Consider the following 18,109-nt stretch of genomic DNA (forward strand, 5'->3'; position numbering starts at 1 on the left):
GCACAATAGTGCAAAACTTGGAAGGCCAATGCAAGCCAGACTTGGCAACTTAGCAAGACCCTATCTCAGAATTAAAAAAAGAGCTGTGGGTTTAGCTCGGTGGTAGATTGCCCCTAGGTTTAATACCCAATACCACCAAAAAATTGTCTTTACAAGACCAATCTTCACCAGAAATTTTTTTGAAGGAGAGGGGAGGGGTACCAGGGATTGAAGCCAGGTGTACTCAACCACTGAACCACATCCCCAGTCCTTTATATTGAGACACGGTCTAAGTTGCTCAGGGCCTTGATAAATTGATGAAGCTAGCTTTGAATTTGCAATCCTCTTGCCTCAGCCTCCTGGGTCACTGGGATTACAGGCATGTGCCACCAAGCCTGGCTTTACCAAATTCTATACCACATCAATACAGAATTAGATCCATGTGTTCTCTCACCTCCCACTTTTTGTTTGGTGTTGGGTTTTTGGGGGTTTGTTGGTGGTAGTGGATTTTTGAGACCAGATCTATGTTGCACAGGTTGGTCTTAAACCTCTGGTTCAAACAATCTTCCTACCTTAGCATCCTAAGAGGCTGGGACTACAGACATGCTCTTATTTGTATGACAGCATAAAGAAAGCCAATATTAGAATATTTGTTTTAATAGCACTCTTTAAAAAAAGAAGGGTTCAGAACTGAATGTCTGAATTTCCCCTTTAATTTTATGCTACTTAATCTGAATGTGTATCAGATGGTTTTGGTTTTTTTTTTTTTGGTAGAACTTTATTTTTATTTATTTATAGGTGATGCTGAGAATTGAACCCAGTGACTCATACATGCTAGGCAAGCACTCTTCCACTGAGCTTCAACCTCAGCCCCAACAAATTTATACTTTTGAATCTTGGGGATACTCCAACCCTAGGACAATATTTTTTAAAGGAATACTTCTGCGTGTGTTGCTGGAGATTAAAACCCAGGGTTTTGTGCATGCAAGGCAAGCACTCTACCAGCTGAGCTATGTCCCCAGCCCTAAAGGAATACTTTTGGAGGAAAATATCTGATTGGAATCTTGACAAAATCAGAATTACTAACCTATTCTCTTAATAATTTCTATCAAAAAACAGAACTGCAGAGTTGGAAGATTTTATAATAGTTTATATTTGCACACAAATTCGGCCACATTATTTAGCACCACCAAAGTAAAATTGTTGACTGTTTCACTGAAAATGAAAAACCCATTTGTCACTTGTTCCCAGTAAAAAACTGATTGTTCTACAAAATCAGCTGATTTAGTCAGATAAAAACTGAAATTTGAAAGATGGTCTTTCCAAATTGCCAGTTCATCAAATACAGACCATTCTAGGAATACAGTAGGACCAAAGAAAATGAGGAAAATAAGGAGGCCAAGTAGAAGGAGTACCACAAATAACTGATAGAATCTCCAAGGAATCTTGCTTATGAACGTGCCAGTATCTTGAGGCAAAGAAAGTTTATCCACATCTACTAGTTTTATGTCCTCCCATTGACTGGTATCAAAGTTCTTCATTAAAGGGCTTGTGGGCAAAGTAGAAGGAGGTAAAGGAGTTTCCTTGATTACTTTGATTTTCTCCCTGAACTCCTGCATCTGTTGCAGAAATACAATGGGTTCTGACACATCTTTGAAAGCCTCAGCAATATTAAAAGCCATTCGTTGCTCCTGCAAGATGGTATTGAGTTTGTTGATCTCTGGGTCATAAGCTTGCATTACTGCAAGTTTCATGGTCTCAAAGTCAGACAGGATTTCATTCTTCTTTTGATCCAATGTGTGTTGTAACTTCTCAAAAAATTCCTTCACTTTATCTGAGTCTTTAGTCAGTAACTGCAGGGATTTCCTCTTACTGGTTTCCAAGGTATCCAAACGAGAAAGAGCATCTCCCCGACGCCAGGTCTCAAAACTCTGGAAGAGAGTCTCAAAGGCATCCCTTTCCTGAGCATAGGCATCTTCAATAGAACAGAAGACATGCTTGGTGTGGTCACCTCGAGTAGCACAGATCCCACAAATTAGCTGCATATCAGTTAGGCAGAAAATGTTTAGAGGCTGCCCCAAGTGTCCTTTGCACACTGGCATTTTGGGAGAGACCTTGATTTTGTTGTATTTCTCCACAATACCTTTCAGGGAGTAATTAACCTGCAGGCTATTAACTCCAGTAGCTGAGGTTTCCTTCCGGCATGTAGGGCACTTGAATGGAGATGGTCTCCACAACGAATTCCGCACATTCCCCTCTAAGAGACCTTCTAAGCATTTTTTGCAGAAGTTGTGTGAACAAGGCAAAACTCGAGGATCATCAAACAGACTGCAACAAATTGGACACGTGAGATCTTCTTCAAGCAGCTCCATCACATCCTACCACAGAGAAAGAAACATTTTATATTACTCCAGTAATCCCCTCCACTAGAACTATGTAATAATGAGAAGCTATCTTCACATTAAAATGTTTTGCTGAAATAACCAGCCAAACAGAGGAAATAAGTGAGAAATTTGGGAAGGGAATGCATACCAAAGCAGATTTAATCCGTTGAGACGACAACATGTTCCTTATTAGTAGGGCACCCTGCACACAAGGCCTTTGTGTGAGCTTTCCAACAATAGCCTTTGGCTAAGACAGGGTTAGGACTAGGACAACTGCAAATTGAGCCAGCAGGACCCAAGTGATTGTTTTAAAACAGAGAGCTGACTACTAGCTGTCAGAAACAAAGCTACTCAGTGTCTGTAACAGAATGAGCTCTTTACTTTGGGCCCAGAAATATAAATCCAAGCCATGTACACCAATGGACTTTTTTAAAATTAGGAACTAGCATATTTCAAGGCAAAATTATAAAACAGTTGCAATTTACTCTGGCTTAGAGAATCAGGTTGGGTTTTTCTTTTTTAATCTTTTTTTTTTTTTTTTCATTTTTATGTGGTGCTGAGGATCGAACCCAGTGCCTCATGCATGCTAGGCAGGCGCTCTACCACTGAGCCACAGCCCCAGCCCCAATCAGGTTGTTTTTTAAACAACCAGAATGACAAGTCAAAACCACCTTATAGATCATCTACAGCATCTTAAACAGTTCTCAAAATGTGGGCAGAAACATGGCTCTTTCAAGGAATCCATGAGATCAAATTATTTTCACAATTTTGCACCATGTTGACATTGGCATGTGCAGTGTAAAAGCAATAGTGGGTACATAGCTGGAGCCTTAACAGGACTCAAGTAAGGCAGTAAAGAAGCAACAAATTGATGTAGTCATTGTATTCTTCACCACAGTCTGAGTGGATTGAGTGTTGGAAAGCCAGTTTCATTTTTAAATGTTCTTGATGAAGCAGCAAAAATTATACATTTTGTTAAATCTTGATCCTTTTGTATACATCTTTAATATTTTGTGTGATAAAATAGGAAATGTACACAAAAGCTTTTCTGTATACCAGCAGATGTTGTCTGGAAGAAAAGCACTTATGTGACTGAGCTGCAAGATGAAGCAGCTGCTTTTTTAATGGAATATCAGTTTTACTTGAAAGAAACTGACAAACCATAGCTATTCAGATTTAGGTATCTGACACATTTTCTTGAAAATGAACAAAACAAGCTTGTTCAAGAAAAACACAAGAGCAGGGCATGGTGTTGCACACCTTTAATCCCAGTGACTCAGGAGGCTGAGGCAGAGGACTCCAAAGTTGAGGCCAAACTTGACAACTTAGTAAGACCTTGTCTCAAAATTAGGAAAAAGAGGGGGGAGGAAGGGATGGAGTTTCAGTAGTAGACTGCACCAATGCTTGGGGGGTGGGGGGTAGGGTGGGATGGCTTTTTTGCCAATAAAAAAGTTGGATTTTCATGTAAAAACTGGAATTTTGGAAAACATTTCTACTTGTAAGCTTGACAGCCTCCCATTAATTAAAGATTTCTCTTATGAGATGGGTGGTGACATTGATGCACAGAAGGGCTATTTTTGTGGAGAGTGAATACTATATAATAAACTATGTCAATTTCCAAAGCACTGAGTTATATCCCCAGCCACAGGTTTAATTATTTTTAAAATGTACATTAATCCCTAAAGATTTAAAACCAAAAATAGTGCTAAATATTTCTTTACTCAGTTTACCTAGGGATACACACACATATAACCACCAAATTAATAATCTACAGATGAGGCTGGGGTTATGGCTCAGTGGTGAAGACTTGCTAGCATGTATGAGGCACTGGGTTCGATCCTCAGCACTTCATAAAAATAAATAAATAAAATAAAGGTATTGTATCCATCTACAACTGAAAATATGTTTTTTTAAAAAAATAATAATCTACAGGCTTTCTTACAATTTTCTTTTTTGGGGGGAGATTGTGCTGTATCATAATGAGAGCTACATCTAAAAGATTAACATACTTAAAAGGATATTCAGTTATAAAATATGTACTTATAATAAATATATTTAGTATAAGTAAAATTAAAACAAAAACTATTGTCTCAAATTTAGTATCATGGCCTGGTGCGCCTCAGCAATTTAGTGAGGCCCTAAGCAATTTAGTCTAAAATAAAAAAGAGCTGGTGATGTGGTTCAGTTGTTGAGCACCCCTGGGTTTAATCCCTGATACCAAAAAATGAATGTGTCATATGGCAAAAAGTATGTAACCAGCTGATTTTTCTGAAAAATTTCTTATGATATGAAAAATCATATAACCTTTGAAAAGCACTGAGAAGAGAATGGCTATAAAGATTGAAGTCAGTGTGTGCTCTCTAAGAGAGGTTACCAAGCAGCTATACAACATAACTTTTGATGATTCTCCAACCCTAAGAGAGCTCCACACTTTATCACCTCCAAAATTCTGTTGTTTCACCCAAGAATTCTACACAAGGTCAGATTTCTTTTTCTTTTTTTCAAAGATGGACACCATATCTTTTTTTTTTTTAATTTGTTTTTATGTGGTGCTGAGGATCAAACCCAGGGCCTCACATGTGTGAGGCAAGACCTCTACTGCTGAGCTATAACCCCAGCCCCAAAGGTCAGATTTCTGAGAAAACAGTAGACAACAACAATAACAACAAAAAAGCAGTGGGAGGGCTGGGGATAGCTCAGTTGGTAGAGTGCTTCCCTTGCATGTACAAGACCCTGGGTTCAATCCCCAACACCACACACACACACACACACACACACACACACACACGCACACAAAAGCAGTGGGAGTGGAGTAGCAGCATGCAACAAAGCAAATATCTATTAATATTTCCAGGGATATCAATAAGTAAAAGGAAAACAAAAGATATCCTAACCAAGTGGTTAGTATAAACAAGAGAAAATGGGCACCCTAGGCAAGAAAAACTTTGAAGAAAACAGAAATGATGTAATAAGGGTCAAGAATTTTAAGGCAATCAAATATGATCCAAAGTGAAAAATGTCACAGGTAGGAAATTTTAGAAAATTAAAAAAACAAAAAAGTGCTGGAGATATAGTTCAGTGGTAAAATCCTCTAGGTTGAATTCCCAGTGCTTGAGTGCACACTTGTGCATACACACATGCATGTGCGCACACACAGTTTTGAAGGAAAATATGCAATAAAGGTTTTTAGTGCTCTTTTAAGTGAAATGCCTTCAAGTATGGCTAAAATCTGAAGAAATCAACAGCTTGCTCCTTTGAAAGCACATATCCAATCTTTTTTCTTAGCTAAATTTCCCCAATATACAGAAATCAAGAAACTTTAAACAGTTAAAACTTCAACTTAACCAACATCAAAATTAACAAGTTTGCCAAGATTCATTTCTTCCTTCAAATATTTCTGAATACAAAAAATTCTAAATTTTGAAGCATGGAAATCTATTTTCCCACCAATTAAATATTTCCCAAGTGTTTTTATACCAACAATTAAAATAGCTGTCTATACACTAGTTGTCTACCACCTCTCTGGAAAAATGTCACCCTTATTTGCCTGTCATACTATTTTTTTGTTAATATTTATTTTTTAGTTCTAAGTGGACATAATATCTTTATTTTACACTTACATGGTGCTGAGGATTGAACCCAGTGCCTCATGCATGCTAGGTCAATACTCTACCACTGAGCCACAACATCGGCCCCTGTCATACTATACTATAACTGCATAACTATATACCATCACCAAATGTTTATTGTTTTAAATTTATTTATTTACTTACTTATTTTGGTGCCAGGGATTGATCCCAGGGTTGCTTATTTATTGAGCCACATTCCCGGCTCTTTTTTTTATATTTTATATTTAGAGACAGGATCTCACTAAGTTGCTGAGACTGGTTTGTGAACTTGCAATCCTCCTGCCTCAGCCTCCAGAGCTGCTGGGATTACAGGTGTACGCCACTGTGCCAGCAAAAAGTTTATGTTTAAGCAATGAAAAGTTAATACTTAAAAAGAAAACAGTAAAATAGAAAAACTAATAGGTATTAGACTTTTCCCCCTTAGAATGATCAACCCAAAATTATTGTACTATAAAAGGTGCTCATTCATTTCCCTTAAGACATTCTTTCCCTAAAACATGTTGGGGAGGGGGGGAGTTGAACCCTTTCCTATTAAGTTATTCAAAATGTCATTCATGCCAAGTTCAGTGCCCCACGCCTATAATCCCAGGGACTCTGGAGGCTGAGACAGGAGGATCACAAGTTCAAGACCAGTTTCAGCAATTAAACAAGGCCCTAAGCAACTCAGTAAGTCCCTGTCTCAAAATACAAAATAAAAAGGACTGGAAATGTAGCTCAGTGGTAATGCCTCCCTGGGTTCAATACCCAGTACCAAAAAAAAAAAAAAAAAAAAAAAAAAAAAATTATCCATGGTCTCCTTTTAGTTCCAGTGGTAGAGTGGAGTAGCTCAGTGGTAGAGTGCCCGCCTTGCATGTGGCACTGGGTTCAATCCTCAGCACCACATAAAAATGGATAAAAAGATATTGTGTCCATCTACAACTAAAAAAATATTAAAAAAAAAAAAAAAGAAAGAAACAGAAAAGCCAGCAAGCTTGTGTCTTAAGGGATTTTTAAAATTTACTTATTTTTGCAGTGCTGGGACCTGAACTCAGGGTCTTGAGCATATTAGGTATTTGTTTGTTGGTCTATTGCTGGTCTCAAACTCTTAGGCTCAAGAGGTTCCCCTCCCTCCTCCTGAGTAGCTGGAATACAGGAGTGCTTCACATCAGCTGGTTTCTTTTCTCCCAAGTAAATGTAAATGGGTTTAAATGAAGGTGACAAATTTTTACCCCTAAAAAACTTGTCTTCTTGAGCTGGGCATGGTGGCTCACACCTGTAAATCCCAGCAACTCAGGAGGATCACAAGTTCAAGGGCAGCTTCAGTAATTTACCAAAGCCCTAAACAACTTAGTGAAACCCTGTTTCAAAATAAAAAATAAGAGCTGGGGATGTGGCTCATTGGTTAAGCACCCCCTGGTCGTTGGTACCAAAATAAAATTTTTTAAAAAGTTGTCATCTTTTACAACCATTCACTTGGCAAATTTTGACCTATTAAGTTGTTATCCTCAACAGACTGGTATCATTTGAAAATTTCCATCACCTATTTAAGATCAATTTCAGCTTTTAAGAAAATACTCCTGGGGGCTGGGCATATAGCTCAGTTGGTAGAGTGCTTGCCTTGTTTGTATTTACAAGGTCCTGGGTTCAATCCCAGCACCACAAAAAAAAAAAGGAAGAAAAAAAGTACTATTGGGACTGAGATTGTGGCTCAGTGTCCACCTACCAAAAAAAAAAAGTACTATCAAAGTCTAGCATTCAGTGGATAGATTAATCTAGATAAATGAGATTATTTATATAGCATCTAACATTTTAATATGTAAAAACATGCACTATGGAAATTAAATTGGCATGAACAAAGTTCCTTTTGCTCAGTATAGATTCATATGTACATCTTATTTTAAGTAAACCTGATCTACAAAATATATGAAGTAGAAAACTACATCTAATCATTTTTATGTTGGCTGTAATAAATAATGCTATGTTGGTACAGCCAAGCATCTACTGAATTTTGGTAATTACTAGCAAAAATTTCCAATTCAACTTTTCTTTAGAAAAGTACCTACATCTATGGGCTGGGGATGTAGTTAAGTGACAGAACACTAGTCTAGCCTATGCAAAGCCCTGGGTGCAATCCCCAGTACTGCAAAACAAGATGAAAGCAAAATTTGAGTAACATTAATCTGATAAATAAAGTCAAAGTTCTAAGGGAGAAGAATTTTCCTTTAAAGCTTCTGATAGCTAGGTGCAGTGGTACATATCTGTAATCCCAGCTTCTGGGGACATAGGGTAGACAGGTTAGGGGATCATAATTCTGAGACCAGCCTGGGCAATTTAGTGAGACCCTGTCTCAAAATAAAAACTAAAAAAGCATCCTTCAGTTCAATTCCCAGTACTGGAAAAAAAGGAAAGAAATGTATTTATAATAAAAATAAATTTTAAGGGGTTAGGATTGTGTGACTCAGTGTCTAGTAGAGCACTTGCCTAGCATGTGTGAGGCACTGGGTTCAATTCTCAGCACCACATATAAATAAGTAAATAAAATAAAGATCCATTAACAACTTTACTTATATTCTGTTCAAGCTGCTCTAGTAAATAAATAAATTTTAAATATTTGCATTCACATTATGGGAATTTGCTCTAGAACAGTTTGAACAGAATATAAGTAATCTATATGTTAAAGTATACCTGTATACTTTAACATATAGCAAGGAACACACACACACCTAATCTTGGTTAACTGTTTTAAGAGGGAGGCATAGCCATTTAATACCTTGGGTCCCACAATGTAATGACAATGGTAGTGTCTTTCATGAATAACAAAAATGGATAATCTATGACATTTTAAAAGATAAAAATATAAGCCAAATATACACCAAAAGGCAATTCCTATCCTAAATTCAGAAATGTAGAGCATTTATTGTTCTAAAAGGTATGAAAATTGTCTTATAAAAAGGACATACAAAAGAGTTCTGCAACATTTTTAATGTGGTAAATGACAGACATCCCCGATTTACCACAATTCAGCTTTAAAACTGTATGACTTTACAATGAAACAAAAGAAACTGTACTTAAAATATAATTCTGATCTTTTCCTGGGTTAGTGATCTATCTGCACTGCCATAGTCTCCTATGATGATAGGCAGCAACAGTGAGCCATAGCGCTCAGTCACATGATCACTAGGGTAAACAAGATACTATATTCCATAAAGTAATGAATGTAATCAATAAATTATGAGTCATTCAATACTTTATTATGAAATAAATTTTGTAGATGACTTTGTCCAACTGTAGGCTAATGTAAGTGTTCTGAGCACACTTAAGGTAGACAGGGCTAAGCTTTGATGTTTGGTAGGTTGTATGTGTTAAATGCATTTTAAATTTAGATGGGTTTATCAAGAAATAACTTCATTAAATTCAGAAGCAATTGCACTGTACTATGTGCTTAAGATTATTATGTGGGTAGCTCTCATGCTAAATCTTACCACAAAAAAAGACAACATAGAAATTGGTGAGGTAATCCATGCTTTTGTGCTCTCCTGAATTATAAAAGTAATTTGTGCTTATTTTAGAAAATTCAGAAAACCAAGGAAAGGGGTTAGAGTTGTAGCTCAGTGGTAGAGTGCTTGCCTAGCAAGTGTGAGGCACTACTATTATTTTGGTCTTTTTCTTCCACTCTCATGTGTCTGTGTGTATGTGCCTGTACTTTTTTTATTTATCAACATACACTTCCACTATCATTATATTGTTCAAAAGCATGATAATCCACCTTTTAAATATGTTTTAATATTCCTTATTTCGGTTTTTTTTTGTGGGGAGGGGGTATTAAAATGATTAAAAGTCTTGGCCCATAGCTCTGATTATTTCCTTAGACAATTCCCTAAGAGATATTGCTGGGTCAAGGAGTAAGAACATTTCTAAAGCTCTTGCAAAGATTGCCAGGCTTCTTTTAGAAAGGGGATATACCACTCTATGAAATCTAATCAATCATGCATGAGGGTACTCCATTCTCTCCACTTCTCCATGCCATTCCTTACCACAAAACTATACCTTTATAAAGCTTAGTAAAAAACTAAGGCCAAGACATAAGCATATGTTACCATACCTACCTGAGTTTAAAATATAAAATATTTTTTAAAAATACTTATTTTAGTTTTAGGTGGATACAATATCTTCATTTTATTTTTTGTGGTGCTAAGGATCGAACCCAGTGCCTCACACATGCTAGGCAAGCGCTCTACCATTGAGCCACAACCACAGTCCTAAAATATAAAACATTTTAAGGTAGTTAACATAAGTATCTGTGTATTACCAATATATATACACCTTGAGAATAAAAAGTAAGAATAAAATAGAAATACTGGGCTTAAAATTATCTAGACAAACACTTAACTTTATTAAAAAAAAAAAAAAAAAAAAAAAAAACCTGAGCCTACCCTTGATCCCAAAATGGAGACCAACTCTCAATAAGCATAAAACCTAAATTTTCCAATTCTTAGACCTTAGCACTTTTCAGAAAGTGAGTCATAAATTCAATATGCTAAGGGTTGAGGGTGTACCTCAAAGGTAAAGTATGTACTTAGCAGGCTGGGGTTGTGGCTAACTGCTAGAGTGTTTGCCTAGAAAGTGGGAGGCACTGGGATTCAATTCTTAGCACCACATAAAAATAAATAAAGATATTGTGTCCAGGGCTGGCACTGTGGCTCAGCAGTAGCGCACTTGCCTGGCATGTGTGAGGCACTGGGTTTGATTCTTAGTACCACGTATAAATAAATAAATAGATCTATCAACAACTAAAAAAATTTAGGAAAAAAGACATTGTGTCCATCTATAACTAAAACATATTTTTTAAAAAATGTACTTAGCATGATTGGAGGCTCTAGATTTAATTCCCTCAAAAAAAAAAAAAAAAAAAAAAAGAAATTTCTTATGCCTATAATCCCAACAACTCAGGAAGCTGAGAGAAGAGGACTGCAAGTTCAAGACCAAGCTCAGCTCAGCAAATTAGTGAGGCCCTAAGGACTTAGTGATACCCTGTCTCAAAATAAAACATAAAAAGGGCTCTGGATATGGCTCAGTGGTTAACTGATCTTGGGTTAATCCCCAGTACCCAAAAAAAAAAAAAAGCCAGGCGCAGCACCATAAGAACATAACCCTAGCTAGCGACTAGTGAGGATGAGGCAGGAGGATCACAAATTTGAGACCCTGTCTCAAAATTAAAATATTTACCTGGCATGGTAGCACAGGCCTGTAATCCCAGTGGCTTGGAAGCTGGAGGATCACAACTTCAAAGCCAGCCTCAGCAACTCAGCAAGGTGTGAAGCAACTTGCAATTTATCTCGAGACCTTGTCTCAAGATAAAATATAAAGAGGGGCTAGGGAAGTTGTTCAATGGTTAAGCACCTCTGGGTTCAATCCCTGATACAAAACAAAATTAAAACATTTAAAAAGGATTAGGGTATACGGGGTAAAAATGGGAGTTCATAACCCACTTGAATCAAATGTATGAAATATGATATGTCAAGAACTATATAATGTTTTGAACAACCAATAATAAAAATTTTTAAAAAACTACATAAATTATAAAAAAAAATAATAAAAAGGATTAGGGATGTATGTAGTTCAGTGATAGGGCACCCCTGAGTTCAATTCCCAGTACCACAAATTTTGAAAAATTCAGTATTCTCATTCATAAAATGAAGCTCTTCTAAATGATTTTTACAAATTAGGCTTTAAAAAGCCTTCCAATGAAGCAGCACAAAATCTGCTTGTGAATACCCAGGTTTTTATGGCACCTTCTTCACACTATTACTGGAAAAATTAAAGCATTAGAATTTTGTAAACTGCTAAACTATGTAAATGTATAGTATTTACTTACATGTATGTATAAATACAATGAAATCTGTAAATGCACATGTATAGTATTAGAGAATGGTCCTAAAAGAGAGTTGGACTCTCTTGAAAAGTGATTTCAAGGGATGTCAAAGTAAATATTACATAGGAATACCAGGTACAAAATGGACATATCTGGGGGAAAAGTTGTAGCAAGGAGGAACAGCTAACCTATCATACAGAATGAAAAGAACAGCTTGACAGTTCTAGTAGAGTGCTTGCCAAGCATGTTCCAGTATCTTTTGGTTGTAAAAGAAAGAAGTATAACCAGCTAATCAACAGCTCCATCCATTTCTACTAGAGGAAGTGCCAATGTAAATAAAATTGTACTTTTAAAACACATATATTAAAAAGTCTTCTAAAGTCATAGAAAAACTCAAGTCCCATTGTACAAGTCCAGCAGCCTGACAATTGACCAAACATGAAAAGGGCGGGGCTTTAAAGAATGCTACTGAAGCCTCTCTCTTCGTTTGTAATATAAATCTTTAAATATAATACATTTTAAATGATCATCACAAAGAACTGCCAAGCATGGATTCTATTTTTTTCTGAGTTAACGAAATATGAAACAAAGACCATTAATGAAAAAAGTGGGTGTGAACATATATATTCTACAGATTTCAATTTCTAAAGGTTTTGGGTCTAATAAAATTTGAGTGCTTTTTCTTAAAATGTGAGCATAACATAGGGAAAAAGTATTGTTATTTACCTCTGTCCCTGCAAGCAGGTGTTTACCGTAGAGTTACCATTACCCAGGGCAAAGCAATCAGGGTTTTGTTTTTCCACGTTTCAACTGACAATAAAAAACTAGAGGCTGCTGCGGAAGAAGGAGAGAGAGGAGGGTATTAATGCATTTATTTGTAAAGGATCTCCATTCTTAACCCTCAATTTTCAATCGCCCGCACAAAGCCCGGGAGCTAGGAGCTCTTTGTACTAGGAAGCACCGCGGTCAGGGCGCCCTCCCCCGGGCCATGCGGATCCCGAGTCAATGCCTGGTGTAATGGCGTGCTCTAACCTCTGGTTCACACTCTCCTGTTCTTTTTTAGGTGGTGTGAAGGCGCTGGGGGGAGTGTTCGGGCCCCAATAGATTTTCTGGATCATAAACACCGGGCTAGCCGGCAATCGCCCACCCTCACGCGGCTCCTCCCCACGATATCGCTGCCTAGCTGGTTTCCGCTGAGCTACCCCCACTGAAGCTCAAATTGCCCCCACTCACGCAGGCCCCAGTTAGCCTGGGCAAGTCCCCACCCCCGCTGCAGGCTCAAGCGTCGCCCCCTTCCTCCCCGAAGAGGAGCAGGGCGGTGGGTACTTATCTCTGACCTCCGGCAAAGCCTGCAGCTGCAAGGCCTCGGGTCTTCCAGCTCGGAAGATCGCGCGGTAAGCGCCGCGCACCGCCGCAAAATGGACTCGCGGCGCTACACAGGCCCCGCCCTCCTCCGCTGGCACCTCGGACTCCACCCCCGGCGTGTACCTTTGTCCCGCCTCCCGGGTCGGGCCTTTCCCGGGGGAGGTGAGGCGGGAGTCCTTCCGGTGTCTCCGACGGCCGCCGCCCTCCTGAAAGAGGGCGGGTCCCCGCTGCTCACCCTTCTCCCTTCCAGGAGCTGCGCGCGCCCAACTGGGAACGCTGGCGACGAAACGCTGTGCTTTCCCCCACGAAACCTCCCGGGAAGGAAGTCTACCAGTTAAGCCGACGAGCAATGAGATGGTTGGGTTTGGATTGTTGTACTTTTTTTTTTGTTCGTTGCATTTTTAGGAACAAAAAAAAAAGCCCAACCCTTCACACCACTTCATCTGCATCTCTCAGGACCAGAAGTGGGGCCACCGCGACTAGGAGAACGAAGATCACTTGTCTGCCCCGCGCCCCATCCGAGGGTAGGGTGGGACGGGCACGTCGGCGCTGCGCCGAGCTGCCCACCTGCTGTAGCGGGGCCTAAGCACCACCAAAAGACGGTTAACTGTCGTCCCTCCTCTCCGTCGTTGCACCTATTTCCTTGCAATTTTTACGCAAGACACCAGTTCTACTGAAATTTTTAGGCGACCCAGTTAAATTCTCTTGCAGGAAAAAAACATGTATATATCACTACTGCTTTTTTCTTTTAAGGGAAGAACTTTAAAATTGTTTTTTAAATTACCCGGTGTTAACAGTTGTTCAATTCCTAATCTGACTCTTCTTGTGTCTGCCCCCTGTGTGGGGATTTTGTTTAGCACCAGATGTATAAGCACTTGCTGGTGACCAGTCTGAAAAGGGTACAAAGATGATAATGAAATGGTTCACCTCCAAAGTTTTAAAATTTTGAGGGAAGTGAGGCAAGTACAGAACCACAGATGAAGCTCTAGGATTGCATTCAGTCCAAGTTGGGGAAAGTCTGGGCTTTGAAGGGAAGTAGTAGGTTATTAAAAAAAAAAGAGTATTCACTATTTATCATACATAGTACTTGATTAATAATAATAATTTAGCCCAAACGCATAAAGTCCCTTGCCATTTCCCCTGTGCATCTTACTGACTGCAGCAATGTAACACTTTATAGAACAATTCCTATAATTTGTCTTCTAGTCTGTATAAAAACACTGAAATGGGAATTTATGATCCTTAGCCTATAAATGAAGAAACAGGTGAAGTGAATTCTCCATGGTTTGAAAAAACGAGAGGCAGAGTGAGGCTAAAATCAGATTCCAGGTACAGACTCTTTCTACAGCAGCACAACTGTCAGTGCCAATGAAAACCATACCCCAGCTCCCCTAAATTAGTGTTACTAAAAACTGGCTTATGAAAACATTTCAAACACCTTAATATTAAAATGATACAAGAGTGAAGACTAAGTCATTAACTCATAAACCACAATTGTCCTTAATATAATTTATATAATACATATTTATGTAATTGTATCTGGTTGGTGATAAATACTAATTAATAAACTTCTGCCCAACTAAATGTAAAACACTTGTTAAATCTACATAGCAACCCCTAGACTAATAAGAATTAACGACTAAGTAAAGAGCATAGTATATTAAACTCTCAAGTTTAGAAAAATGAGGAATAGCTGCCTCTTTCATCCCATGGTCCTAATATACACAAAACAACTATTGAACTACCCACATGTAATGTGCCTAGAAAAGAGTAGCTGCCCTATTAAACCTGCATACACAGCTACATCCTTCCTGGAAGAGCACAATGTAACTAGATCCTGGTAGAGATAACACAGGGGTTGTCAAAATTCTTGTCACACTGGAATTTCCTTCTATTGACTCTTCTTTCAATAAGTAAACTAACAGCTGAGGCTTGAATTCACATATTGGCCCAGCAGTAAAACTATACAGTCTTACATAAGTTTCTGGGGTTTGTGATAAAAAACACAGGGTATAATTTCTAGTTATGAGCTATATAACTATATATAACTATATAATGTGTGTGTGTGTGTGTGTGTGTATGTATGCACATTGGTGTGTTTCTTGTGTTGATTTATCTCATGGTGTGGCTTTTGTCCCAGTCCTTGACAAAGGTAAAAACTTCTTAGCTTTCCTCCCCATCTAACAATACAAATGTGATCAAGATATTCCATCACAAAAATGTAGGCACACTAAAATGTAAATTGTGAGTGATGAACTACCAATAACTAGGTCTGGAGCAACTTTATATAGGGGAGTGGTGCTGGTGAGCCTCTCCAAGTACATTTGAACATTTTTTTATAATTATTATTATTCTCCCCTATAACTGCCAAAGTTATGAATGCAAGCCCCCAAATTCTCCATTAGAATTCCTGCCCCCAAAAGACACTGATATTACAAGGTATGGTGCAATGTCTAAAGGATAGGCTTTAGAATGAGTTCTGTATCCAAATTCTGTGTTTGCCACTTATTAGTTGTTCAAGTTACTCAGTTGTCTCTGTAAAATGAGAAATATGTCACAAATTTGATTTTAGTAATAATTAGGTAACATAAAGCAACCAACATTTGTCTGACATACAGTAAGTACTTAATAAATGGTTGCTACTGTAATATGGTAGAAGAAAACCATGAATAATAATAATAATAATAATAATAATAGTTATTATTATCATCATCATTACACTTGCCTTGGGTTTGTAAACCTGGGACTCAAGCACAATAGTAATCTTAAGCAGAGCTAAACTACTGTCTCTGCAGTAGAGGAAGATAGCACCATAATTTCTGCTTTTCTCCATCTAGCCCAGGGTGATTGCATGTTACGAGTGGGGGGTGAGGTAAAACACAGGGCGCTTTATCACTGAGCTGCATCCCAACCATTTTTATTCCTTTTTTTTTTTTTTTTTTTTTTTTTTTTTTTGAGACAGGGTCTCACTAAGTTGCTGAAACTGAAATTGTCCTCGAACTTGTGATCCTATCTCAGCCTCCCAAGTAGCTGCAAGTAGCTGGAATTACAGGGGTGTGCCACCATACCCTCTTCAGTGTGGCCTTTTAAAAGCATATATCTTTCCAACTTCTCAATCCCTTCTCCTATATCTGGGCAAAGGAGAGACAAAGGAAAATTCATACACAATGAAGAAAGACTTTGCTGATTTTTTTTTTTTAAAGAGAGAGTGAGAGAGGAGAGAGAGAGAGAATTTTTAATATTTATTTTTTAGTTCTCGGCAGACACAACATCTTTGTTGGTATGTGGTGCTGAGGATCGAACCCGGGTAGCACGCATGCCAGGCAAGCGCGCTACCGCTTGAGCCACATCCCCAGCCCATTTTGCTGATTTTTTAAAAATATTATATTTTAAGAAAATTGAACATTCAAAAGTATTCCATTAAAACCTGGGAGGGGGATCTAACTGTAAAAAAGTAAAAATTTATCACAAAAGAGAAACTTACCCAAGATCTAATGAGATTAAAGGGAATAAGTCCTTGTTTGAAGAAAATTCCAGACTTCATATATTTCAGTTACAGTAAAGAGCATGCATTAAAGGGGTTGATAGCAAGATCAGTTAGCTTTGTAAGAAAATGAGAGACACTTAAGCATAGTAAACTTGTCCTTTAGTTATTGCTGTTTCTGTAGATAAAAACTGTAAAAAAGTGATACATATGCTTATAATTTTATACTCAATTTTAGGCACCAAAAGTACCAATCAAGGAATTTCCCCTTTGGTTGAAGAGCTAATATAGAGATAATATAGGGGGCTGGGGATGTAGCTCAGTTGATAGAATGCTTGCTTTGCATGCAAAAGGCCCTGGGTTCAATCAATCCCCAGCACCACCACCAAAAAATAAAAGATAGTTGGGTCTCAGAGCCAGAATGAGTGATGAAGACAAGGTCAGGGAAGGTACCAGAAGCATCAGGGAAGGTGCACCAGGGAGGTGGAGTTGAATCAACTTTTAAAGATCATGGGATGGGCTGGGGATGTGGCTCAAGCGGCTCGCCTGGCATGCGTGTGGCCCGGGTTCGATCCTCAGCACCACATACCAACAAAGATGTTGTGTCCGCTGAGAACAAAAAAAAAAAGATCATGGGATTTGGGGCTGGGGCTGAGCTTAATGTTAGCTCTTGCCTAGCACCGGTAAGGCACTGGGTTCCATCCTTAGCATCACATCAAAATAAACAAAGGGCTGGGGATGTGGCTCAAGCGGTAGCGCTCTCACCTGGCATTCATGCGGCCTGGGTTCGATCCTCAGCACCACATACAAACAAAGATGTTGTGTCTGCCGATAACTAAAAATAAATAAATATTAAAATTCTCTCTCTCTCCCTCTCTCTCTCTTTAAAAAAAAAAATAAATAAACAAAGGCATGATATCCATCTACAACTAAAAATTTAAAAAATTAAAAAAGATTATGGAGCTAGGGATATAGCTCAGTTAGTAGAATGCTTGCCTCACATGTACAAAGCCCTGAGCCCAATCCCCAGCAACACACACACAAAAAAAAGAATCATTATAAAAAATTTTTCTAAAAAGATGGAATTTGAATAAGATAAAAAAGGAAGAATACTTGAAGTGAGGAACACAGCACAAGCGCAAGGTGGAGATAACCTTTGTCAAAGAAGAATGTGGCCTGCTTTAGAAATAAAGCTGGAAGCCAAACTGGTATGTTTTGAATGTCAGAATAAAGAGTTGAATTTCATTAAGTAGGAAGTGGAAAGCTACTGAATAATATGCAGGTGGCACTAGCAAAATGAAAGAATTTTAGCAAGATTTATCTGACCATAAAGTCCAAATTTTAAGGAAGAAGGAATTTTCTTTAAAACTCTTGAGGGCTGGGGATGTGGCTCAAGTGGTAGCGTGCTTGCCTGGTA

At 38.2% G+C, this 18,109-nt stretch overlaps 1 protein-coding gene across 4 annotated transcripts; it reads right to left on the reverse strand.

Moving 5' to 3' along the window:
* Positions 1–1,112: 1,112 nt before the first annotated feature.
* TRIM13 (tripartite motif containing 13) lies at positions 1,113–13,337 on the reverse strand. 4 transcript variants are annotated; one of them, XM_081294228.1, is made up of 4 exons: positions 13,181–13,337; positions 12,570–12,677; positions 11,198–11,386; positions 1,113–2,357 (listed from the first exon to the last, which is right to left on the reverse strand). In XM_081294228.1, exon 4 carries the CDS (start codon positions 2,349–2,351, stop codon positions 1,119–1,121), a length of 1,233 nt encoding a protein of 410 aa, XP_081150354.1. In that variant the 5' UTR covers positions 2,352–2,357; positions 11,198–11,386; positions 12,570–12,677; positions 13,181–13,337; the 3' UTR covers positions 1,113–1,118. The 4 variants fall into 4 exon arrangements, with proteins under 4 accessions (XP_081150354.1, XP_081150355.1, XP_081150352.1 ...); XM_081294229.1 differs by having other exon boundaries at positions 12,570–12,674; positions 13,181–13,333; XM_081294226.1 differs by lacking the exon at positions 11,198–11,386.
* Positions 13,338–18,109: the final 4,772 nt, after the last annotated feature.

The sequence above is a fragment of the Spermophilus citellus genome (assembly GCF_964194105.1).
Source record: "Spermophilus citellus genome assembly, chromosome: 1".
Lineage (NCBI taxonomy): Eukaryota > Metazoa > Chordata > Mammalia > Rodentia > Sciuridae > Spermophilus > Spermophilus citellus.